The sequence below is a fragment of the Synchiropus splendidus genome, chromosome 2 (genome assembly GCF_027744825.2).
Source record: "Synchiropus splendidus isolate RoL2022-P1 chromosome 2, RoL_Sspl_1.0, whole genome shotgun sequence".
Classification (NCBI taxonomy): domain Eukaryota; kingdom Metazoa; phylum Chordata; class Actinopteri; order Syngnathiformes; family Callionymidae; genus Synchiropus; species Synchiropus splendidus.
The window spans coordinates 23,088,644-23,116,270 of NC_071335.1; the positions used below are offsets into that span (position 1 = coordinate 23,088,644).

General features: G+C 43.2%; 1 protein-coding gene across 2 annotated transcripts; it reads right to left on the bottom strand.

The window, feature by feature from the left end:
- Nucleotides 1–490: 490 nt before the first annotated feature.
- Nucleotides 491–26,443, bottom strand: coro2aa (coronin 2Aa). Of its 2 annotated transcripts, none has more exons than XM_053855271.1 (12): nucleotides 26,209–26,443; nucleotides 7,794–7,994; nucleotides 5,723–5,839; nucleotides 5,378–5,527; nucleotides 4,743–4,922; nucleotides 4,055–4,171; nucleotides 2,918–3,022; nucleotides 2,739–2,835; nucleotides 1,551–1,663; nucleotides 1,382–1,472; nucleotides 1,005–1,243; nucleotides 491–926 (listed from the first exon to the last, which is right to left on the bottom strand). In XM_053855271.1, the coding sequence occupies exons 1-12, from the start codon at nucleotides 26,221–26,223 to the stop codon at nucleotides 795–797; spliced, it is 1,557 nt and encodes a 518-aa protein (XP_053711246.1). In that variant the 5' UTR covers nucleotides 26,224–26,443; the 3' UTR covers nucleotides 491–794. The 2 variants fall into 2 exon arrangements, with proteins under 2 accessions (XP_053711246.1, XP_053711247.1); XM_053855272.1 differs by lacking the exon at nucleotides 26,209–26,443 and adding an exon at nucleotides 13,405–13,602.
- Between the last annotated feature and the right edge of the window lie 1,184 nt (nucleotides 26,444–27,627).

Below are 27,627 nucleotides of genomic sequence, written 5' to 3' on the forward strand. Positions count from 1 at the left end.
CTTGTTGATCAAATATGATGTATGAAACGGCAGTAACTTTGATATTTTAAATGCTTCGATATGCCAATATATATATTTCTTAAAATTCAAAGCTGTTTAAATATGAATAAAACAACCATAATTATTTTTTTCTTTGGTTTGTTATCTCCAAATCTGAAAACTTACATTATTTTTAACATATTTTATTCACAGTATGAAATTAAAATGAAGGAAATGTGAAATTCTAAAACAGCACATGGTTAAAAATTAAAAAACAGGACATTTCAAACTTAAATTTCTGACCCTCGAGATTTAGCCTTAAAATATGAAATGGGCTGTTGTATTTAGTACTTTGGACCAAATCGTAGCCATGAACACAAAAAGCAAAAGAAAAATAAATTTGGTAAAACAAAATTATAAAGTTTAAAACAGAGTTCAAGACTTGGTTGAAATAGTTGGTTCTCACTCGTCCCAGCACGCGGTCGCCTCCGTTTCCAGTAGTTAGAGTGTAAAAAAACAAAACAAAAAAAAAACCACGAAGCTCACGCTGCAAACATTCAGTCACAGGTCCTGTAGTCTCTGCAGCACGGAAGACCAGGAGAACGTTGCATAGCTCTGATGATTACAACAGCGTACAAGGTGTGTATTTACAACAAAGTGTGTGAAACAGTTGGAAGCACAAGTGTAACGGTGGTGTGGGGGGGTGAGGTAGGGGTGGGGGTGTGGTGGAGCGCGGCGGTGAGGACAGCGTGAGGAGGCAGTAAACAGTTTGGTAGTTCAGGTGCAGCATGTGAGTGAGTGGGAAAAAAACGGTCCTAAAGTGAGGTCTGAGAGTTTCTGATGTTTTTCATCTCCAGCTCCAGTTGCTTGATGCGGACGTCCCTCTGGTTGAGCAGCTCCCTCAGCCGCCGGATCTCCTCCTGCTGCTTGAGGAACTTCAGACGCAGCTACAGGCAGATGCAAGTTAACACGCTTAGCAGAGCTCACCCTCCTGCGCTCTCTCACAGATGTACCAAAAGTGTTACCTCGCTCTCAGTCTTCGGCGGCGAACACAGGCTCGGGTCGTCTCCGTTGCTGACCGGTGACCTGTCGCCCCCGGACACGGCGTCTCCGGCTCCCAGCTGGTCCTGAATGTAGGAAAGCTGCAGCATCCCGGGTCGACTCGGAGGCCGCCGGCTGTCCAGCGAGTTTCCGTTGCCTTTGCTGAGCTCTGAATACGACTCTGCCTCTTGGTTTCCGGGCTTCAGCGACATCAGCGCTGGACCTGGAAGTGGTGAGTGAAAACGTCAAAAAACGCTGCAAAGCTCGGCGTCCAACCGTTTAACAGAAGCCATCATGCAGGAGGTGAACATTTTGTTTTATCCTCCATCAGTGGACAGTATGAATGAGTTTTTTCTCTGACCTTTGTCAATGCCGCTCATCCACTCCCCAGCAGTCAGCGCAGGCTTGTTGCCGGCCGTCATGGGATAAATGTCCTCTTGGTACGACTCCGACTGACAAACGCACAGGAGTTCACCGTTATAAACCCGCCTCTTTCCCGCGGCTCTAACCTCTGGCGTGTTGTGGCTCACCCTGCGGGGTACGATCATGGACAGGGGTTCGATGAGACTTTTGATTGTCACCAGCCTGTAGAACCTGAAGACCTCACAGGAGCTGACGTCCAGCCCTCTCTTCGGCATCACGCCTGCGGGAGGACACAAGAGTGACACTTCAGAGACTCTGAAAAGTTTGATCCTACAACCACATCCAGGTCACTGGGGTTTATTATATTAGATCATAATATAATGTTATTAATGTATTTTATTATTACATTGCATTTTAATATACAAATAAACAAATGAACATAATATCATGTTATAATATAATAAATATATAATATATATATATAATATTATATTTATAATAAATACATAAATATATTATGGTAGAATATGAGAATGAATAAATGAACATTATGGTAGAATATCAGAATCTGAAAAATTGTGTAATTTTATTATAATAATATAGTAATTGTGTAATAATAAATAAATATCATAATATAACAATTAACAAATACAATAAACAATATATGATGTCATAATATAATAATGAGTTTTTGATAGGCTTCAATTCAACTTTACTCGAGGAAGAACTCTAAAATAGCTAACTGGGATGATGAATATGAAGATTATTTCATACATAGTTATTGAGACCCAGCTGGTCTTTGTCACTGCTCGATGCTGCATGATTTTGAGCAAGACTCATGTTACAAAATGTTAAAAACAACACATGCAAACCAACTTCCTAATGACTGAGCCTGTAACCGCTCAACAGCGCCCTCTGTGGACGCAGCAGGTGGGTGTGTTCAGCAATGTGTCATCCAACATGGGAAGCTGTCAAACTTCTATTTTCAGACACAGTTTGATCAATGTCTTTAATCGTAAATGAGTCACTCCTGCACATGTGCAGGTGATTCTCTTGAACATACGTGTGGAGATGGTGAAGTCAATAAAGGGTTAACTGTATTAGAGAAATGATAACATTCTCAGACAGTGGTCGGAACAAAGGATTATAGGGAAACTAATATGATTTCATCATTTCATGTTTCTTGGTCAGTGAGCTTGGGTTATAACTCCGCCTTCATTATCACACTCTCCTTACACATTTGTGTAGTCAAATCTTTCATTTGCATCGCAGCTGCTTGGACACGGAAGGGACACCAGCAACACATTTGAGGCTCCGTAACCTGCCGTCACCCCTCCACTGCCTGTCACTCTCACCCATTCCTTTCTGCGGCGAGATGGTGCGGTACTCCGTCAGGTAGTGGACATAGGGCTTCTCTGAGCTGATCTCATAGTACCTGATGTTCCCGTCACCCTGGAACACACACACGAGACAGGAATTTCTGGATGAATTCCGTCCGTTGATGGACTTTTGTCGCGCGACCCCGGCCACTGACCTTGCCAGCGAGATACAGCATGTGGGTGTCGGGGTCGTAGAAAGGGAAAAGCGCCCCAGAGGAGCCGTCCAGATTCTCTTCTAACAAAGGCACAGACATATCATCCTGCAAACACACAAACAAGATTACAACTTTAAAAGACCCACTTTGGTTTGGAGAGCGCTCAGTTTGAGATTAAATCTGATGCACAGAATCAAACGCAGTCCAATCCCTAATCCAGGCTTGAGCCCTAATCCACCTCTCACGGTACAAAAAAATAAACAAACACAGTTGGAGTGGAAGGTTGTGAACATACAATTCCATATCCTTGAATTGTGATGCTTTGGGAGGGTTTGTTGGCAAGGTGTGTCCACTAGATGGCAACGTCTTGTGAACTGGAGAAGCTGTGAGAAAACGTTTAGCGTTTTAAACAAGTCTATTGGAAAAGACAAATGACAGTGGACGTGCACTCAATCCACGCTTCAGCGGTGGTGAGTTTGGCAGCATGTCATTTGGCCGCATGCCACTGGCCCTCGTAGTTCTCACTGAAATCCACCAGGGTGCGTTTGGACTCTAAAATTGTGCAGGTTTTAATGCGTGACATTACTGCTTTAAAACTCAATAACAAATAATAAGTTATAGACTAACTTAGTTATTGACGACAAAGTCACATAAGTGAAAAATAAGAATGAAATGTCTTTATATATTGACCATCGACCTTGATTTTGAAGGACAGGATTTTAATATTTAACTAGATGGCACTTGCCTAATATGGAATATGATCATTTTTAGTCATTTTAAACTGCATCATTCATTCACAACTTGATTGGCAGTTGTGTTTTCACGCTGTCGTCCCTGTAACAATGAACACAAGCTTGTTGATACCTGCTGTTAATAGACTTCAACATTGTTTCTCTCCTGTGTTAGAATGATCGCAACACCATCCAATAGCAAAGATGCACACTGGAGCCAAGTGAAAATACACGCACACATACAAATCTGATGCCAGTGGGGTAAGAAGCTTTAGTTTCAGCGCTTCACCTAAATACCTGGAACATGGAAAACTTGCTATGTCACATAAACACCATCTTTAGATTGGAATCAAGCGCGAACCTTCCGAGAATCAGATCAAGAAATATTCACACAGGACACACTCACCATATCCCACAGGGCTATCTGCCGGTCGTTCCACCGGGACGTTCCTGTGGTGAGCATCAACTTTAGGTTCCCCAGAATTATCACCTTGCTGGCCCGGTGGGTCTTGCAGTTCGCCTCCTGAAACAGACGTCACATCGAGGCTAAAGCTCCGGTCCGCTCTTGCCCATTCGCCTGACATGGTGAGGAAAAGGAGCATCTAAGCATTGTGTTCTGAGGCTACAGTGGAGGCTGGACGGGGTGTTTAAAGTTTTACAGCACTCGCTCAGGCTGCTTCAGGTATAGGTGCAGAAGAGAGTGAGACAGTGGTGGTCTGACCCGGGGGTCTGAGCAACTATGCCGGGGTCTGGGTCGGGCCAGAGGTGTCAGTTTTGGCTGTAGGGTGCCGGAGGGCTTGCTGTGAGGTGAGAGTGCCACGTACGCAATATTTTCTGTCTCCTCAGGGTGCCATCCACAGGCTCCACCGTTTTCTATAACTCAGTTGTCAAACAGTCGCTTTAAGGCTGAAGGAAGGCGGTAAAGGAATATGATAGATTCCCACCTGGACACTAAAGTTTGTATTTGCTTGAGTTATGAGCTTCCTCAACAGTCATTTCCTCATCAAAAATATAAAAGTTATTCAGAATTTGAAGCCTCATAAAACCAGTTTGACAGCATGAATCTGCGGCAGATCACAGTCCAGGACGCAGACCTGCAGAAGGCTCCCTGAGCGTGGCTCCATCAGCCGGATCTTCCGGTCCTTGCAGGTGGTGGCCAGCCGGCTGCCGTCTGTGTTGAAAGACATGGAGAGGACCACGTCCGTGTGGTGGCTGATGGTCCGCACCGGGTTCTTGATCACCTGCTCCGGACAGTCCAGGTTCCAGATCATGACCTGAGGGTGCACCACGCAATGACACGCGAGATGAATTTAAATGAAAAAGAGAAATGTTTACACCCTGACCGTCGAAACAAGCAACTGGATATTGAATGACAGTATGGAGATTAGCGTCAATAGACTTCATTTTGTTTGTTATTTTGGTGTTTGTCCCTTGATTTGTTTTAATTGACATGTTGAAGATGAATCTTGGCGACATTTTGTGCTTGAAGAATCCAAATCTATTATATTACTATACATTATTTTACATTTGTAAAATCAACAATTTACTTAGAAAATAACAAGATAATTTTAATTCCATTTTGAATGCGAAACAAGCTTCTGGAATGGATGACAACAGACGCGCTTGAATCTGCAGCAAAGATGTGGCGTTTGCGCTGCAGTGACCAGTTTGGCCGCATCGTAAAACACAGAGCTGCTTCAGGATCAGTTCCTCTGTCCGTGATCGTCACCTTGTAGTCGTAGGCTGTGCTGAAGAGGATGTTATTGGCGGTGGGGTGCCACTCGATGAGGCCCACCCGGCGGCTGTGACCCTGCAGCTCCTTCCACGGAACCGTAATGGTCTTGAACACACCATGAGGCGGGATTTCCCACACTTTCACCTGGGAACGCACGCAAAGGAAATTCAACACAAACGCGCAGGACCATATTTCACTGCTGAATACACACTAAATAAGTGTCATGCTTTTAACCCGCAGGGAGTCAGTTTGTGGAATGCCAGGAATTACGTCTTCATCGTTAAAGTGAGGAGGAGCGTGACCTGGGCGCCGCGCAGAGATAACCAGTTTTAGACGCACCGTCGTGTCCTCGGAGCAGGAGGCGATGCAGCAGTCGTTGAAGGGATTCCACTTGATGTCCAGCACGTTGCCCTTGTGGCCCGAAACCCGAGGGTGGAGCGGATCCACTTTACCCGTCTGGAATCAAGACAATAATAATTCACACTTGCAACGCAGAAACACCAAACAGCATCAATACTTGTGTAGACATTTAAGAAAATGCAACCGAAAAACTCCTGAAAAGCGGCTCAAAACCAAGTAACAGGTCGGTTAACTGCTCGCTCCTAATTGGCTCAGGCTTCTGAGGAGACCCACTGACTCAGCAGATCCTCCGCCTCAACTTGACAGCTCATTATCTCCATAGAAAGAACATCTGACTCACACATGCTCGCGCGCACACACACAAACACCCGGCAGCCTGGATCGCTGTGATGTCATAGCTATCAGTGCAACCACAGCAAACACAAAGCCCATCTGTGTCGCTTCAGTGTTGAGGTGCATTAGCCACTTTGTCACTTGTCAAGACACACAGGTGGGATGAGACAGCAGCAGTGCTCAGGTTTCATCTCCAGGAGTCACACAGATGAGGGGGGAGGGGCCGGAGATGACTTCTGTTGTTCCTTAGCTCGTGTGCAATTCCGGCGCTCGGAGAAAGTTGATAACACACCGGCGAGATTTGACGCTGGCCGGGCGTTTGATTGTTTGATCTTACCGCCCGGGTATATATTTTTGCTGTACTTTTCAACATGCACATTTAAAGACTTGACCTTATCCATCATCGCTTGGCTGCTTCAGTGAAAGACTGATGTTTTGCAGGTGTGTGAAGGAGCGATACAGTCGGTCTCATCTTTCAACCTTCAGACAAAACAACCAGAGCTGCCTCCATTCTCAAGCCTAGAGCAACGCTTGCGACTTCCCATCGTTGCAATTTCTCCTTCTTGGTTGCTCTTCATTTCCCTCTGGGGGGCACATTCTCCAACATTCTTCGAGCAACACTATCAAACCATCTGGCCTCTCGACAATTTCAACGTCTGATCTTGTCCTTTCTAGTCACTCCCAATGAGAACCTCAGCAAGTGCTCCTTCCACTCTTGGTGCGTCCCATGTGACCGTACCATCTCACCACATGGAAAGCTGGTGAGTGACATGGCCGTGGAGGCAGAATTCCCCAGGTGTCATCATGGAGGAGAAATGGATGGAAGTGGTGGCAGGACTCCCTTTGCCTCATGACATTGAATGTCCCTTCCAGGACAGTGGATGAAAGGCTCTTGCCCGAGGGGATTTGAAAAGTCCAAACCAGCTTGTCAGTCTGGTGTTTCAGCTGAAGCCTCATTGGTTAAACTGTGAGTGCTGGATCGGTTGGAACAAAAACCTGCACCACCCCGGCCCGATGAGGACCTGAGTGCCCGCCCCTCCTCTAAATGGTCAACGACAAGTGAAAGCAAATTTGTTTTCCTGAATCAACATGGTCACTTTCAGGAAAATCAACAGGAGTGGATCCTGTTCGGCCACTTGCTGGAGTGTATTTGGTGTGGTGACTTTAGTATCTCCGGTTTCAGGCTTTCAATGTGTGAAATAAAGAGTCTAAACCCACATCACCATGAGCAGGTACTCAATTCACCCATGTACAGGGGTTGGACAAAATAATGGAAACCATTATTTTCCATTATTTTATATTACGACAGTGAACCCACACAAGCACTGGGAGAACATACAAACAGCGAACCACCCGAAGTGGCATCTACAAAGGATTTCTAGTGTTCTGAATACTGCATTTACAAACCATCAATTTAAAAATATTAGTGAAAAATGAATTCAATAGCAGCAGCATGACCTGGAGTTGATAACTAAATAATGCTTGAATACTTTTGTGTTATATAAACCTTGTCTAGTTGCCGACACGTCAACAGGCTGGCTGTAAACCGGATGCTCTGACGCTGACCTCATCATTCAGCCTGCTGTAGAAGACACTACACAGATACAGAGTTCATGTTCAGATGTGTCGCCTGGCACAGAAGGATTTTACGGGACAGACTCACTCAGCGCCAACACGCTCGCCAGGTGAGATGACGAGGGTGGGCGGAGACACTCACATGATGGATGGACAGCACCAGGAAGGCCCCCCCGCCCGCACACTCGGTGATGACTGCCAGGAAACGGGGGTTGACGGTGCAGAAGTTGTTGTCCTGGACGCTGCGTGTGATTGGCACGCCGTCATAGCAGCTCTCCTTGGTGGCCGCTTTCCCAAACACGTGTCGGAACTTGGAGCTGCGGTATTGAGGACGCCATGTCATCTGGGAAGGACACAGGAGGGACAGTAGAGGTCAGTCAAGGACAAAAAAAAACTTCTACAGTTTGTATTAATGCTGCTCACCATCACCCCGAAATGAGAAGTGTGACCCAAACTTTTCAAAATAAAATTTGAAATCCATTCGCCCTGCGAGAGGCTTACAACCCACCAAAAAGCAGCTTCGCGGGGCCTTAACCCACTGATTTATGCCGTATACTGGCATATCATATCAAATATATTACACCAGTCACACTGGTGAAACTTCCCACAATAAATACTACAATCCAAATCAGCATGTGAGAGTCCTAGGATTGTAATGACACTCTTAATAGATGCATTTCACAGACATCCATCCGCCCACTCCTCCCCAGTTACCCAAGTTTTTCCATTCCCCTCAAACCTCCTCTGCTTCCTCTTCCCCTCACCTCCAAACATGACCCTAAACATGTGACTCATGAGGTCCTCCTAGTGTCTGGAGGAATTATGTTGAACATATTTAGGATAGAATAAATAAGGGGAGTGACATTACATTACATCCTTCGAGGCAAACTTTTATACCATATAGTGAGTAAAAAAAATAAATCATGAAAAAAAAAATTATACTAGTTTTACAAATGATACTCGGCGAGACAGGATGTGTAGAGTAACAAGGACAAACAGGAAAGAAGATCCAATGTTGTGTTCGACATAGATATTTTCTCATTTAACGTACAATGTATCATAAAAATGTGAATATTTAAGTAGAGAACGTCTTGAGTATTTCAATTTATTTTTAGGGACACGAAATAAGCACAAATATTTGTCAACTTGTGAGAAGTAAGTGATTTATAATTAGCAATGATAGCAGAAAAACAAAAACACAAAATGGCAGCCAGAGAAGTCAAGTCTTAGCTACCATTTTGAATCAAAATGGTATCGTGACAAACAACGAAAACATTTCTTCATGCTCAGTTTGATAGCTTCAGCCTGACCTCCTGTGACCTCCAGTATAAATGCAGGGAAAGGGTCACACGTGACCCCCGGGCTGTACTTCGCCCAGATCTGATATGAAGCGAAGCTCAGCGCAGGATGACAGTTAAGCCACGCCCCCAAAAGGTGGGGCTGATGTCAATAAAAAGTGCGGATTTATATTTCACCGCCTGACGCTTATCTACAGTATGTAATCTGACAGACCTGATTAACCTTCCACCTCAGTCTTTTTTATTAGGTCATCGCCAGTCACTTGTTCATTCAAGAGCAGGAAGGAGACAAATATGATTCGTGACTTACATGAACAGAAATCACAGCTCCTGACAGAGGTCAGCATTAGCATTAAAGGGCAGCCATTTTCATAAATCATTTACCACGAGCACAGCAGAATACATGCTGGTTTTATTCTCAAGATCACCCTCTTCTAAGGTCTGTTCTGATGAGACATCTCACCGAGCAATAGTGAGACAGAGATCGAAGAAGTGTCACGTCCATGTACCTGTAAATGACTGTTGAAAGAGAACATCGTCGGAGCTGTAATCTAATCGATGCACAGGTCATTATTTTAAAAGCTAAAAGGCTTTATTCCACTGGGACTAGAACTCGCCAGCCAGCTTGTCTGCTCTTCGACCAGGCTGCCTGCTGCACCATCATTACTTATGAATTAGGGAGGAGGAGAGAGGGGCGGACGATGGGAAGAGCATTTTGAATAAAGCACAACTGTTTTCAGGCTTATAAGAATAATACACAAGCAGGAAGTTCCGCATAACCAGACACGGCAACCTCAGCAAACCCAGGTCCTATATATATATATATATATATATATATATATATATATACATATATATACACATATATGTTTTTCACTTATGTGATGATTATCTTAGTGAAATGCTATTTTAATTGCTGGTGAAAGGACTTGTTAAAGCACATGATTTCACTCAATATTAAAAGGAGCCATGGGGAATGACAAAAAAAACTTCCAAATGAAAAGAATTTTCATTAAAATGGTCGTGATGAAATGATAAAAATGTACATTTACAGCCGGCATGGTTAAATATTTGAACATAACTCTTTTACCAAATGTCATGAGGCCTAGCAAGTTCAGGCAAAAGGCCCCATGAAGACCCGGGGGCCACACTTTGGGCTTAAACTCCTCAGATTCATGCTGTTGGCACTGCAACGTCCCAACATGGCAACCTTCCATAGCAAAATTGAAGTTTTTCAAGACCTAAAATCCTTTGTGATGAACCTTTTCTCAGACAAGATGCTTCCTCGGCACTTGCCCTCCTCCGGATTTGCATTTGCAAATGAGTCACTCCCAAATTTAGACCGTGTTGTCTTCTGCTGCTGGGTGAGAAGAAAGAAACTAACAAGGAGACTTGATACTTCGCACAGATGTTTCTGCTGAATATCATCTTTTGGGTCTGTCAGCTGCACTGATTTGGAGGTGTTCATCGTGGCATCATCAGCATATGTACAAACAGTTTCTCTCTGGAACCACAAAAACAACCAGAAGTGTTGAGTGTTCACAAAAGTGCCCCACTTTCTGCTTCCGTCAGCCAGTGCGTGTACTTTTGTGTCCGCAGACTAAACTCTTTAAGCGGCACTTACTGGATCATATCTGACTTGATCTAATCAGCGTCCATGTCTTTGCGGAGGCTTACAAGACCAGAGAGAAGCTTCCGGGCACCACGATTATAGACGAAGAGAAACGGCACCAGTGCACTACTCTTGAATTTTATGTCACAGGATTAGGAAAAATGTTAGCTTTAGGCGCCCATCTTATTTATTATCATCCACTTTTACTCTATTTTGAACTGCCCCTTTAAAAAGTGGCTCTCTTGAGCCTTGCCAGACCAGAGACGTTGAACCTTTGGAGATCTACAGCATCACATCTGCATTTAAATTATTGTCCTATTCGTTCTTTATTCATCTTTGTTTTAAGACATCAAACTAACAAAAGTGGGTCGCGTTCTTTCCTTAAAATAGTTTCAAAATTGCAATTGAACTGAAGGCCATCTTGAAATAAGAAGCTACAAAGACAACGAGATTTGCATCAGATTTGCACAAGCAGACCTCTTATGTAACAACTCCTGTATACGGAAGTGTGACCAGCTTCCTCAGCTCCAGATGGTGAATCACCTCATAACTCGCCTCCAGACACTCCTCATTAAGACGCTCTGCCCTGTTCAAAGTTTACCTGAGCTTACAGGCTATCAGTTACTTAAGCTGCCTGTGGGCCTGCAGCTCTGAGCAGAGAGAAATCGGATGCCCAAGATATGAGCAGCCAGGAGTTCGCTCTCCTTCACTCCAAACAAATCAGCGCTCTCAACCTAAAGAAACCAGCAGTTTTTCTTTAAAGAGCGATTTGGGACTCAGTCAGGTTTTACACTGGAGATCCACCGCTTCTGACTGAAGTATGTGCGAGAGAAGAAGCAGTCAATCTCATAACAGAACGGAGCATCTCCAAGGTGTGTGACCAGCTCAGCCTCACAAGGTTGACCCTTAAAAGTGCAACACACTCGCTCCACTTATTGACCACAGTGGACGGAGGTTCGCATCTCAGGCTCGGATCAGGGTTGCAAACCTGACCAGAATAGTTATAATTCGACATTAACCAGACAATGAGAGGCACGACTCCAACCGAGAACCCCAAAAGCCCCTCTACCAGGGGGCCTCCACCGACTCTGATAATGTAAGTGCCCTCAGTTGGGCACTTACATTATCGTCTGTGTCCTTGAAGGAGCACCACAGGGAGGGGACCAATATTGCATGTACTGCGAGGTTATTTTTAGCCTCTACACACAAACAGTACACACACCGGTGACGGCAGAAGCCGGGATCAACCAGACCAGCTCCTCACTGCGATTGATCTGACAGAGCTGTGTCTTTGTCTGATATGATCTATTTTTTTCCAGAGTGAGCGATGTGGAGATTCATCCATAGACGAGGCAAAATCTCATGCTCAGACTGAGAGTGAAAATAACATTAGTTTTGGACAAAAAATGACCAACTTGCTTGAGCTTGAATATTAAATTACTATTTCATGTTATTTTGGCATTGACAGAATACATTTCTAAGCGCTATTACTCTGTTAAGCAACGGACCTGATGCGACCTCTTTTGCTGAGGTCATCATTAACCAACTGCTGAATCTGGTGTGCCAGCTAATTGATTTCATAGTCATTGACAATGTGCTTTAATGAATTACAAACAAGCTCTTCACGCTGAAGCTATCAAACTAAAAGTGACTGTTGTTTAAATCAGGACAACGTCAATGTTGCACCTTGGTTGTCGTTCCACAAACATTCATGTGTTGACTTGATTTCATGCTAACTCTGCAGAGACTTGTGGAGATTTCACTTCCAGGTTGGTTACAAAACTGTTCACTTGGATCTGTTGACGCACGTTCACTGTGAATAATGCAGAAAGTAGCCCAAAAATGAGGCTTTAAAAAATCACACTTCACTATCAGCATCTTCATAATGGCATTTCACAAATTTAGAATTAACGTTTAATTTTACTGCCAGAATATTAATGTGACTTTTTGGCTTCATACTTCCATTTTAGAAAATCAAAACAGGCAGAGAAAGATCACGAAAGGTTCAGGTAGAGGACTAGCTATGGCAACGCCTGAAGGAAAATATCCAAGGAGGAGAAAGGAGAAGAAATATGGGGTGAGGCCTTGTGACCTATGAAAAGAATTACACAGACACTTTTACTATCATTGTTCTTATTTATCATTGCCATCAGTAACAAACAAACCCTACATTCATCTCGATAATGAACACCTGTCATGGTTTGCTGGTGCAGGTGGGTTAGCAACAGCGGTGACATCACATCGATACTGGTGGTCACTATAGGGAAGGAGCAATGAGCAAGGGCAAGTTCACTTCATTTTGTTTTGCCCTCAGGTGGTCATGGGGTGGGAGGCAGGGGACCTCCTGGATGGACCACCAGTCCATCACTGGGAACCCACAGACAGGCACACACACTTAAGAGCCATCACACTGTCCTTGGGAAGGAACTTCACTCAGGTTTTTTTAAATCAGTTCTCACTCATAAAGCCTTCTGTATTGAAATAAAAGATGGTGGCAAGTAATAATCGATTTGCATGACATCAAAGGCTCTTCAATCATGGATAGCAAAATGTTCCTGCGCCAGAGTGGACCATTCCACCTGGTGTTCTTCTAAGCAGAATCCGGAAGTTGCCAATTTAGGACCATCAGCATCACAAGTTTGACAGGGAACATTAAACCATTGGACTTGTTCACGCCTGTTTCATCGCAAAGGTGCAGGGGAGCGAAAGACTCTCACACAGACTGCTGCGTGGATTTCTGCGCTGTACTTTGAACTGATAGAAAAGTGGAGGATCAATAAATTCCGAGGCAAAAAAAACATCCGCTGAAGAAAGGAACAAATGGTGAAGGAGTTTGGACTCACCGTGACGAGTCACTGGGCTCAATATCCAGCAAGTCTTCCTGCAAAAGTCGCTGGTTACCTCTCCACGTGGACTACTGCTTCTTCATCACACGCTTGGATCACACCATACACACAGTAAATATTCCACGGTCCTGTCCCAGCAAAGACCTGAGCTCCTTTGATGTACACAGTCCACGGTGAGTGTGTGTGTGTAGCAGAGGGCCAGCGCATGTGTGAACAAGCAGGAGAGCGCAGGAGTGTGTACACTCCCTGAGAGGGGCGGTGACGCAGCGCAGAGAGAGAGGAGCAGGTAATCACACCCTCCCTCTGCCGCTCCCTCCGCTCACTGTTTGCTCAACTCGGATTCTTCCTTCGTCTCCAGATGGAAGAGACTCCACATCATTGCTCTTACTTGACTCGGCCTTCTCTTGTCACACTGGAATCTGAACCTCACAGTAGAAAGTAGACTTCAGTGGCACATACTAACAGACAGTGTCTCCAGATAATCTCTTTAAAGAGAACCAAAACTCCAGCACAAGACTTTGGCTGAACGCCTCCGTTGCTCTAGAACCACTTCACAGGGCTTCAGCCGGACAGCACTGGTAATCACTCCCGGCCAAAGTGAAACATTACGTAATGACACATTAGCGGTGGAGTAAGAGGCCGCCGGGTCGATACGAACGTGGACGGTGGGTCGGGGGAAAACTGTCAGCTGGCCTTCACGGCAGCCGATCAATCCTTGTTATTGCACAAACATGCGCAAGCCAGGCGAAAATCTCGCTTAACCATCAGGACTTGAAACAGAGAAATCGAAGTTACAAAAACCCGGACAATTAAGAAAGTGGTAACTGTTAGCTTGTTCTAGAGTAACTTCCCAAATTCACTCTTTATTTATGTATGTCTCAAATGTAAGACTATAACGTCACCCTATTTCAAAATGGCAATAACTGTTTAAAACATTACGTTTTTCTTTTTTCCCCCTTTTATTCTGCAGCATGAAGAGAAAACGTGAACCAAAAAAAAAAAAAAATAGCACAAAATTTGAACAAAAACATCCTCTTGAACACATGGGAATAGCTGGATTACAGACATTACTATGTGGATTATTATTACCACTAATTTTAAATTGAAAAAAGCTGGATCCAGAAAGATGATGCTAATACAGCTAGCATGCTCTGTTAATATCCCTGATCTGCACTATTTTTTACTTTAAACATTGACTCAAATATTATTGCGAGCAGGGTATGATTTGTATGAAAAGAAATAAGGACATTTAAATCGTTTTAATTTACATTAATTTAATTAAAATATGTCTATTAAAACACTTTGTGGATATTAGTAATAAATTCTAAAATCAAAATTTTGTTTACTAGCATTTGCATGGGCAATTGATTCAATTTACGCAGATCAAATTATGATAAGATCATATTAAGTACATCAGTTTAAGTAGTCCAAAATAATAAAGATAATTTTTCAAATTTTTTTTAAAACACAGATAAACAGACAAACCACTGCTGCCAAAAACCTCCTTGGCGAAGGAAAGAAAACACTCAGTTTTTACTGTTATTGAGGGTTTTCGCCAGGATGCAGAGTGTGTCATGTTACATTAGCATAGCTGCCTGTGCAACACATTATAAAGACTGACGACAAGGTTGCACTTCACAACATATCCACAAAAACAAGAGAAGACTCCTCACAAGATAAAGTCAGCATAGCAGTCAGACAGCAGCATCAAATTCTTAGCGTAAATGCAAACACAATAAAGCGCCTTCTCCAGCCTATTTAATGACAGATTTTTGTGTTCAAGCAATCCGCCAACACAATAAAACATCTTCACACTTAATAAAGATCAGGGAACATATGTAGTAGCTGTCAATTGCAAGAGAGAGCTCTCAGGGTAATAAGCATTTGGAAGAGGAAGACTTCCATGACTCAAAAAACCCTGAGTCGAATAGCTTTCCCAAATGTTCTCAGACAGAATGTAATCCTTTCCACGATGTTTAAAATGCATTCTGGGCCGGTCTGGCAAGAGAAAGTGCATATTTGACACCTTCAGAATCCCAAAAGTGATATTTGTAGCTGCCAAGCTCCAACATACCACTCTAGTTGGACCAGGACAAATGTAGTGGGATTCATGGAAAACTTGACTGCATTTTGGCATTAAAGGTAATGAGAAGGGATCATTATGATGATCTGTTCCAGTACAAAACACCATCACGAGTGTGAGCAGCACACAGCAGGGAATTAATAAGACGCAATGACACACAGCTGACAGAGCCATAAACAACAGTCGCCTCCCAGCTAAAGTCCACCTCCGTGGTCAGACCACGCTGTGAAAACTCAGAGAACATTCACTGACTCCTCAACCTTCTGCATATCTCTCACTTCCATGTAAACATAAACTAAATTCTGAGCGTGGCTTCGATGCCTCGTTCCTCACGACGCCTTGATGTCCTTGCTTTGTGTCTGAGTAGAGACTAATAGACAGTAAAGACAGGGCCAAAGTTCAGACCAGAGACCTGCTCTCTAATCACACTGCCGCAGTCTAATAACTGGCTCCTGTGAGAAACTGGGTCGCAGCCTGTGACACCACAGAGTGAGTGCCTGGCTTAATGATGCCATTCCTGATGTGTTCGACGACACAACACCTGGTTAGACCTGGTTTCGTCTGCCCAAGTGAAGGTCAAGTATAAAACTGGGATTGTACCTGAGTCACTTATTGCCAAACAATGGTCTTGAAGTGATGAAATAGGAGTTTGTCTTGAGCAACAGTGCGGAATTATTCACTTGGAATTTATCTATTGATCAATATGAGCGGCAGCTGAACTCGTCGTGATCCAAGCCTGACAACTTTGTTCAGACAGTTCACATTCATAAATAAGTATTTTAGGATCCAGGTTGAAACCAGGTCCTGAGTGACTGAGTCAAGCAATGTTGGGGTCTGGAACACAACTCTTCAGTCTGTACAGGTGTATTATTGTCCAAAGAAGTGGGTAGTAAGCACAAGAATAATCTCCTGGATACAAGTGGCGTCAAGAGTAGAGCAGTAGGTAGCTCATGCTCAGGGTGAGGTTTTCTTGGCTTGTCCAATTGGGAGGAAGCCCCAGTGGGGGCTCATATGGGACTTTCTGTTCCCTGCCCCGATGAGCTATGACAAACGAACTGTTACCATTTACTGCAAGGTAAGACAATGGTGCTTAAAAGCACTTCTGGGAGGAGCTTCTACTAATGTAACCAAGTGGAAAGTAGGAGGACGCAGGTAACAACGCAGGTATGCTCTCTCTCTCTCACCTTCACACAATCCCCAAAATAAAACTGAGAAAAGTTACTAAACAAGAAGTTACTAAACTTCAAGCTCACACAAACCAGCAAAGAACATTTGGACTTAGTATTCATCAATTGGCAAAAAAACAAAGTACAAGTCCAGAAGTTAAAGTTTGTTTGTGTAAGAATGACATAAGAATTCCAAGAAGAACCTTTTGGCTCACTTCTGCACGTAAGTCTGTAGCATGTTGTGAAGTAGTAACATCAACTTCCCCCACCATTAACACATGTGTAGTCAAAAGAAACTCAGGCCACCTGTGAAAAATAGTAGTAGAACAGTTGACACAGGTGCAGATACAAAGCAGAGGACTACAGGAGACAATATTGAGTCAAGCCGCTCATGTTTTGGAGGTGAGTCTATCAGAGGATTGAAACATTTCCTCTGCCATGTTTCTGCTCTGCATTGTTCCAACCCCTGTTGCTACACATTAAAGAAAACAAAAGCCCAAGTTGAATGATTAAGAGTGTGAGGATGATCTCAGTATGTTGCATGACTCACGGGCTAACGTGCCCCTACAGAACAGACGGCTGATTCATGTGAACAGATCTGCACTCCTACAGCCGCTTCCATCAAAATTGCCCCGCCAGTGAAATCACCTTGATGACATCAACTTTGGCACCAAAAGGGCTTTGTGCATCCAGAAATCACAGCATTCACAACAGTGAGGAATATTAACAAGGCTAACACTTTCCCAGGTTGGATATAAGAGGCTGGTTATGATGATTGTACATTTTTGGAATGCAGGACAAGAACTGCAACACAAAGCCAGATGAGCCTGTAAATCTGTTGAAACAGGAACAAAGGAGGACGGGACACTCTAACACCACATACAGACAAGCACCTTAAAAGGTATAGCAACTATAATGACGCAAACTACAATAACACTTTAGCTTTTGAGGCCAGTACGAGACTACTGATGCAAAGACACTGCAGGTGTCAAACAACTGACCAACCAGGAAATGTTTTCTGTAAAAACATCGCCTCCAAAAATCAAAAGGGAAACTGATGTTGCACTGTTTTTTGACTCGTTTCCCTATTTTACTTTGGCTCATGACTTGGACTGAAATTTTGATTTAGTTTGACACTTGTGCACAACAATCTGTTTTCTCCATCCAAGGCTTCTTACTAGAAATTACTAGAATCGCTGCAAACAATGCTCACAACATTCCCTCCACTTACTACACACTGTAGTCCCACAAAGCACTGCAGCAACTAATCTTCTACAGTGAACGGATGAATAAAGTTCAATTAAATAAACATTACTCAGCATTTTTGTTGCTTGGGTTGGTGCTATGGCGCTTGACACCTCTGCAGTAAATGGATAAAACATGACATGGTCTTGTGAAAGGGTCACTCTAAGGTCATTCATCCGCCCGGAAACAATCATGTACCGTCCCGTTTTCAGACAAGCCCAAGAACCGTGGATGTTCTGCTGGAGACCTGGGGAAAGTGAAGCCACAGATGACTCTGATTTGACCTGGATTATGTACTTAAATACAATATATTTTCCCATTAACTAACAAGACTAAAGGTTTTTTTTTTAAAGCTAAAAGTGTTTGATCGCCTCATATTTAATTGTATATTATTTCTCAATATACATAGTGAAATAACTATGTACATGAAAACATGATATAAGGGAACTTTATTTCAAAAGAAATTACTTTGTTTCAATTTATTTTAAGGGACAGGAAAAAGAGAAAATTCATTTCTAAAACAAAGAACTTCAGAGTTGAACTTAAAAGTAGTAGTAGTTGACAGAAACATAACAGCATTATCAGTTTCGTAGTTCTACTCATAGTTCTACTCTGACCTTAAGATGGCCACACACACAGTGGAAGTGCAGCATGTGGCCTATTATTCAATATTCTATTATTAATCATAACAGAAATCATAATAAACAAATATTTTTTAATCTTAATTCCAAGAAACTGAGGAAACTATAGGAACACAAGTCATTTCGCATTGAGATCAGCAGCTTTCCGACCTCTTAAGGGCCTGACTGATGATGGGATGACTTGATAAGTAGGCAATGAAAATGAGGGACGCGTTTTAAACAGCTTCAGTATTCAAGCTTTCTCCATTAAAACCTCATAAGCGGCTTATCGCCCACTTGACAGGGGATAATTACGGCTATGGATCCAGTCACAGAGGGACAAGTGAGCTGCGGCTCTCTGGAGTGTTTATCTTGAATTAATTACAGCTGAAGGAAAGACACTGTTGTATTCAGTAACTGACGCTGCTAAAAATAACTAAGACGAAAAAAATGCAGCGGGAAAAAATAGATCTGAAGAATCTAAATTTAGGCTGGACGGCACTGGGGCAGTGATATTACTGGGAATGACACATTTGCAGCGGATAACTGCTCCAATAAATATTCAAAAAGAAGGTGCATTCATTATTAAACAAAACAAGGTTTGACCTCAGAGTTGACCCTGATCCTCCTCAGCCTCATTAAGAGTGTTGGTAAACCTCACGAGCTCAGAGCGTAGTAACGGCAGCCAAGCTGAGTTTCACTTTCCTCGGCACGAGTGGCTTACAGGTCTTTAAATAGTCCCGGCTCATCGACAACAACACAGGTTCACCAGGAAGCTCCTCATCAGATCACTTCTGTTAGCTGACCTGAGTGAAGCGCTGTGGCGCTGGACAGAACCGACATCAACACTTGGCTTGAAGATCTTCTTCTTCGGTTTCTAATCGACTGGGAAAAAACATGGTATAATGATCAACACTTTGGCAACACTAGCTTGAAATGTGCACTGAATTATTATTCATGTTTCCATGATAAAACAAGTAAATGTTGACTTCATTATCAAGTACTTAAAATACTGCAACAATAGCAGTTCAGGAATCAACACACTAGACACTCAGACACACAACTGACGTGCGATTAATAATGTACAAGGTTCGGGCCACACATCTGCTCCTTACACAAACTTCGGTCTAAGACTATTAATTAACAGCAGCCATTCATTTGTGGCGCACTTGAGCCAAACCTTGCACCACAGTGGAGCTGCGGGAGTCCGTCATGTGGGACAGCTGGGGACACCATGGAAAGGCCACTTACGTTAGATCGCTTGCATAGGCATAAAAATGTGTCATTTAAATTGTTTACTTCTAACAACTGATACTACATTATAAATAGTTTAATATATAATATGTGGCAAAAATGACTTTATGATGCTAACGTGACTATTTCTGAGGCTGTTCCTTCTCGACCCTGACGACGGTAAAACTTGGACAGATTTGGCAGGTGTGGCACCTCCAGAAACAGAGATGGCTGAGGCTGATGGCTGATCAAAGGAAAGCGACAGTTTGATAATGGACTCCACTCATGTATTAAAAACACCGTAGATAAACCAGCAAGCTCGCGACTGGAAGAACCGTTGTAGATAGCAGTAGGAGAGAATTTACAAAATGCATTGACAATGCAGCCAGCGACAAACTTAAGGGCACAAAAGGGACAAAAGCTTCACCTTTGACCTCTTAAGTAGGGGAGTATTTGAAGCGCCAAAGTGGATAAAAAGTGAAAACACTTCCTTGTATGCATTTCCACTTTCTACTCACAGGTTTCTTCTACAGTGAGGAGAACCCTCCACGCAGGACAATTTTTTTTTTTTAAATAATCCCCTCCCTGCACGTGAAGGCAGATAATCCTCCCTGGGTTGGACAGACAGCTGTCATGGCAGCAACGTGCCGCTGCGAGAGATCTGAGTGAGAGTGATGTCACGGTAAACACAAGCCGAGCCTCGGGGTTTAAAAAAAAACACTTTGCTTAAAAGAATCATGATATGGAAATGACGATGACCTGCACTGACTGCAGTTGGAGACGACTCCAGCGAGGGCACGTGCCGTCTCCGGTTACATAAGAGCCTTTTAGGAAGCCCAAACCATTGTCGGTCCAGTAATAATCCCCAGCGTCCACCAGCGGATCGTTTCCTGCATCCTACTTGGACAAGGCGGATATTAATGTTTTGCGTGAGAGAACATAAAGAGGAAATACTCTGGCACAAACGTGTTTGGGAAATGATGGACAGTCTGAGTCAGTTAGCACAAGGAGCTGCTGGATACAACGGCTTCTCCAGTGCAGAATGCATGAGGCCTCCATTTGACCTCTCCAGAAGTTTTTTTAAACAATATAAATCGGATATTCCTAAAATTTGGATTCCATTAAAAGGTGGTTTTGGGCAGGAGGAAGGCTGATGCTCATGAATTTGACAACTTAGAAACATGAAGAAAATATAATTCAGAGGCAAAGTCTGAACGTGATGCCAATGTTTAGCTAGTATGCTCCACCCACCAGAAGCGACCACTTGAACGGCATGAATCTGCAAATCTACTCAACATTGATTATTCAACCTCAACCAAATATATCCAGTCTGATCAAAATCCACTGTTGCATCGACGTCCCATTTTCAGCGACATGGAACAAGTAAACTAACACAGCCTTCAAGTATGGGAGAGGACGGAGTCGGATCGGTGGCTCAGGGTTGGACACAGACCTTACTACACAACAAGTTTCTGTGCCTGTCTTTAATTCAAAGCTACGCGGCGACTTCTTCCTGTCCACTTAACATGTATCATCTTGAGTTTCCACTGAATTTGGTCGGAGAGTCTTCTCAAGCAGTGATTCTTAACTTTTTTGATCTGGCCCACCTTTCCCAGAAGAAATGGGCCCGGGGCCTATTCAATAGAACTGCTTCATTACTCTTGATTTCATTTGTGATCAACAACCATATTTAATCTACTTACACGTAAACAAACCAAAACCTTGTGAAATGACACGAAACCATGTGATCGTCGCTAAGATATTTGTCATCAAAAAGTCCAACCAGCAGCAGAACCAGGTGCAAGTCATCAAATTTACTAAAGAAAAAAAAAAAAAAGAAAAATACAAAATACACTTGATGCAAACTGTTGAGGAAATTGGGAAAACTGAATAAAATTCTTAAAAAATAAATATAATAAAACCATGTCTAAATATCATAAAATAAAAAATAACATTTTATTTAAATTCCAAAGAAGACACAAGTAAAGTGTAAATGAAAGTGTTGCCATAAAATAAATTTTCAAAACTGCTTCAACAGGTGCTTTCTTGAACGGTTTTTACTGTTGGGGGTGCCATCACTTTATCATTTTTACAAGAACTTAGTTAACTATCACATATTTGCAGCTGTCAAGTCAATCCAGTAACACAATACTGCCAACATATGTGGCTCATGTATTAAAACTGAGCGTCTCGCGGCTGTTGTGGCCTAAAGTTGTAAAACAAAAAACTATTAGCAGCCCTCAAGGAAGCGCTCGTAGCCCAACCATGGTTAAGAATCACTGCTTTAAAGCACATCGTCCACATGTTATTCACACTTGCTACCTGTGAAACAGAGGCTTTGTTGACACAGTTAAGACAACACTTGACACGCGAGCAGTGAGAGTAGAGAGGGCCTCTTGCACTTGTCAACACAACAATGCGCTGGCCCAGGACATCGTCGCCATGGCGATAATCAACAACAGTGGCACAAACAGCATGATGTCCTGACAGCAACATAAAATAACTCTCACAGATGTCAATGAAATGTGCTTCAGTCCAGCTCATTAAGCAAACATTATTTGGTCAAATCGAAGAAGCACTCACTTGTGGCTGGAGTCAGAGCCCCGGGGGTCTGTTGTGTCGCTACGATCACATGATTCATTTCATGGCAACCACACAAGCACCTGCAGACACAACGTCTGGCTTTATGCTGGTTTCGAGATATGACCTCATCCCACCTCTTCAGATGTGCAGCCAGCATAAGACTGAACAGGAGAAGTAACAATGCGTCACTTATTTCCTTACCTATCCTTTTACTAGAGGTTTTAAAATGTCCCATAGATGGCATCATATGTTAAACTTAGCGGCATCTGAACGTAAAACAAAAATTCTAGGTTTGAGGAATCATCAAACATGATGAATCTATGAAACCATGCAGGACCTCGAAGCATCAGCTGTAATTTAGACGGACAGAAATCCAAATAGGAGGTCAGGTAGAGAAACTAGAGACGAGAGTTGAGGTGGCAAACATCCTCTTTTAAAGTCAACAGTACTTCAAAAGGTTAACTGTAGGCAGGTTTCAGGCTGGCACCTGTAAAAAGTTTTGATCTTAGCTGCGTTTTCTTCCCCTTAACAGCTTCAGACAACCCATCAGTAACAGCGGTCTTCCATCAATCAAATGCCTGTGTGAGGACTCACAAGATAAACAAATATGGCGTCTGTGATGGCAAAGCCGCAGAGTTCACGAAGGCATGAGAATCTACGAATTTCAACGTAATTCAGTGGAATTACCAGGTACAAACACCCATTTCATGAAACCAGTATGGCGGCATTAGGATTAGGGCGCTATTCAGGCAGTTATGATCAGAAATTTAGGGTGTCCAGCTGAAAAAACAGGGTGTCCAATTTCTTATGTTTTTCAGTTCCGAGCATCCCTAACTGAAAAACGTGAACTGGATAAGGACAGTATCAGGGCATCTTGTTTTTCATAAAAACTGGCAACATAACCATATAAGGAAGGTATAAGTTACTTTGAAATATGATAAAGGAGCTTGAAGATTAGAGTCTCTGCAATACTAAGATTTTCATGTACTCATAGTTAAAGACAAAAGCCACATTAGGAAAAAGCAAACAAAATGAATTACAAGGGTTCGCTTGAAGGCACACCCATAGAATATAGACAACAAATGGATATCATATTTAATGTCCATTATCGGCTAATATCGGCTTATTGTTAAGGAATTAGGCAGCAGATCTTGTAGAGAACTGTTTTTCCCTGCTCAGACAGCAGTTATAGCGTTACACAATCGCTGAAACACACATTGAGAAACAATCCCTGAGGATGATTTCTGCCAATCAGAACAGCAGTTTTGTGTTTGCTCACTGATTGAACCTTGATACCTGCGACTGGTACGTGCGAGAAAAAGGGCCTGATGAGTGATCCGGTACAAGATAAACACGCTCCTCACATTTTATAGAAAGTAAGTCAAACACTCCCAGGCTGAGACGGCGCTCGCAGGTTTGACAACATTTGAAAATGTTAAGAATGCGATAAGAGTGTGTGAGATCACTGGAGATGTGGGCCAAGAATTCAAGGGCCAGCATGTTTTTGGTAATTTTTAAAGCCAGACTGTCTTAACAGCAGACCTCTGTCAGTTTTACACAGTAAACACTGAACAACAAGATCGTCTTTAACAGCATATTTCATTCCAAACCATATTTACATTTTTAAAATGACCATTTTTGCCCACCATATATCCTCTATTTAAGCTACAACATGACAAGAAAACATGCACCAGGTGAGCTCCGGTTCAACTGTAAACAGGTCACATCTACTGCAAGCTGTTACCTGGTTGTCGTGTCGACTGCGTCCAAAGCTTCTTCAGTTAGCTGAGACTTGAAGAGATGATTAAAAGCCAGGGCGCAAATGTAACCAGCTTCCTCAGATTTAGCTCCAGACCTACCAACTCAAAGACACCTTCATATTGGAAAGTGGAGCGTTTGCACGCTGGCTCTGGCCGACAACGCAGAAGCAAGATATAAATCACCCAAAAATGTCTCTTGTTGCAGGGAGTTTGGAGATTGAATCCTGACTTCCAACTCGACAAGCTAAATAATAGTAACAGAACTCTAGTTTTCTGTTTGTGCATGGATGCGAGGCGGCCTCTTGCTTAATCTGAGTGGCATTTTGGCATGTGCCATCAGCAGCGTTGAGACCTACTTACACTAATCTGTTGATACATTCAGGGGCCTCAGACTTGTCTTCCACAGAAACATCACTGGGAGGTGCGGAAGTCAAAATATATCTGCAAATAGAAGGACTTACTTGTGAATCATGGTGGATGGAATCCATAATACCACAGCTGAAACATTTAGCTCCCACTAAAGTAGCTGGGTGAGTACCAGGACCGCGGCAGACCCGATTCTAGTCCATGTCAGAACACCGGCATGATATCGGACTCCGTCGTTCTGTGCCTAACCCACACCAGAACCATGACTGACAGCCATCACCAGGGTTGCACTATCAACCTTCCTCTGAGGAAGCCTCACCAAGTCCTCAGTTTCTCCCTCGATGAATGGAGACTATTAGCCTCAGGTCATTAACCGCAGATCCCTCAAACTGCTGCTTCTTTTGTCTCTTAGTTTGTTTACACCCGTCCAGACAGAAGAGAGAGGGAAAAAAAAAACAATGACTCCAAACCATCTGATCAGCTGGTGGCCCCTGCAGGGCTCAGATAATAGATTTCACCAGCACCAGTAAGGTGATAGTCAATGGGGATCTATTTGTCTGTTCAAATACGACTCTGAGTCAAAGGTTCATATTTTTAAATGTCTCTGTAATGTGTGCTCTAGAGAGGGACATGGCACAAACACCGGCTGTACCTCTACCACTTGGGCTCAGTGAGGGGGAGCAGGTGGGGGGGATTGTCACTCCCAGCTGACACGGAGGGTGAGAGGTGGGGTTTCTCCAGGTCATTTCGATGACAGCTGACATGATCAAAATTTAATGTCGTCCATGTCAGGAAATATATCAGTGAAGCAGCATTAAATAAGAGCTTTACAAACACTCCGTTCTTCAGTGTGAATGCAGCTACAGATGAGGAACCGTTTTAACAGACCAACTATGTCAACATAACTGATAAAGATGAATCTGCCGTTGACGGCGACTGATCCAAGCTAGCTTCAACATATTTTCCAGTATGAAACTGAACAGATGATGCGCTTTTATAGTCAGTATTGTTCAAAAACCGCAAGACACCAAAGAGCACTCAAAAAACAAGCAGCAATAATGAGCTTTTGCTCCCCAAATCTCTGGCTTTTCTTCCTGCGGTTTGCTATTGACCACTGCAGGAGAGTGAAACAGAACTGCTCAGGTTAATGGTTGTCACATCTACGCTGTTAAATTTCTCATTTGACTCATATATAATCTTTTAATCCTTGCAACATGGACTTAAGTTTCATTAGAACAAAAGACTTGAAAAGCAACACATTTAGACAAACATTATCTTTAGCAAAAAAATGCTAAATACAGCGCAGAAACACCTTAAATATTGCGTTTAACTGATATGAGATAACACGAGATGTGTTTATCATCTTATCCTCGTCTAAATTTTCTTCAGTCTTAATATTTTTTTTCGCAAACAACATTGTTTTAAAACCTTTTCAGACTGACGTGATGTTTGGATGAAACTAATGGCGAACACCTCACGTTAGCAGTTGAAACATTGTTTGGATTCACATGCAAATTTCCGCCGTGAAAAGATTTGAGGAATATCACAGAGTCATATGTTTGTCACTCGCTTTCTGCCACACATCCTGTTGGAAGTAGTTAGTATCCGCCGCCAGGAGGTTTGCAGCCGCATGGCAGTGCACCGACTGCCGCCACACTCCGACACACCGGCCGCTCGCGGTGTGACGAACTCGGGTGGGTTTCAGCGACAAGCTCGGAAAGCGGGAGTGAAAAAGTGAGCCTCACCTTTGTGACGGTCATGTGGCGAGAGATGCGGCGGCAGGTGCTGGAGGTTTCCCGGCGGGAGGAGTCGGTGAGGCGGAGCCGGTGGCGCGGCGTTAGGAAGCCGGAGTTGGGAGGAGCAGGTGGGGCATGGTGTCCGAGGAAGACCCGACCTACACGCAGTTCCTGAGTGAAACACACTGCGAGCCACCGGGGAGGAAGGAGCAAAACAAGAGCCGGATGATGATGATGAGGAGGGATGGAGGAACAGGATGAACGCGGGGGGGAGGAGGCGGGAGGGAGGGGAAGGGGCGAGGCTTAGAAGTCCATTCAAACTGCAAAACAGTAAGAGGTCGTCAGCATATGCTGTTATTGTTTTTATTGTACGTTGGTGATGAGCACTTTGAACACATTCTGATGGCTCCTTAAATATTGCTTTTTTTTTAGAAATCATTTTTTAGCATTGGTATTTACCAAAATAACTGTCATTTGGTAGTATATTTAAATATTGATGTTTAAAAATGGAAATATGAGATGCAATCTTTATTAGGCCTCAGATTGGCCACCAAAAGAAGTAAAGCTATAGAAGGCAAATGCCATACAAGTTGATAAAAAAAAACTAACACGGTGGAAGAAGAGAGCAGCTTCCCCACTACTTACCCAGCTGCAGATGATATTTTAATGTTGACCATATTGATAACACCTGATATGGGGAGATGTGCTGCACTAACTCTTGGTTCCCCGATTTACAGCCAGGCATGTTGTGCAGATTCACTTCATGTTTGTGTTCCTGCATCTGTCGTGGTTGATCCAGGACCCTACATCATATATCATGTCCCTGAAACAACTGCTAGACAGACATGTTGTAAAAGTAAACCAGTACACTTACACCACACTCTTCAATATTGTTCCCATTTACTTGTATTATTTGTCATAGTACAAATCAGGATCTTTTTTCACCATTGCATTGCATTCATTTGTTTGCAGAAGTCCCAGTGGAGAGTAAATGCTCACCACGTTCTGGAGTTACGGATTATTAAAAATTGTTTTGATAAGGGATTGAAAGGTTCATCGTGCGTGACATTTAATAAATGAGCGTGTGTTGCCCTCTAGTGATGACCAACAATCACTACAGGGTATCTCAAACGAGCCAAAAACCTGCGGCCACATGACACAGATGATCCTCCCAGGTTGAACAGACTGCAAGTCGGCAGCAGCTTCATCAGTCTTTCCTTGCCAGATGAAACTTCATTTCAAAATTAAATTCATTAACATACCTTATAACGTACACACGTTTTTTCCTGCTCTCACTTTCCTTCCCTCGCTGACCTCAAGTTCTTCCCAATGCTGATCTGAACTGTTGTCTACTCTCACTGAAGGGTGCAGCTGAAAGACTCCATGGGTGTTTCTCTCTTCATCACACCTATTCAAGAGCAAAACGCA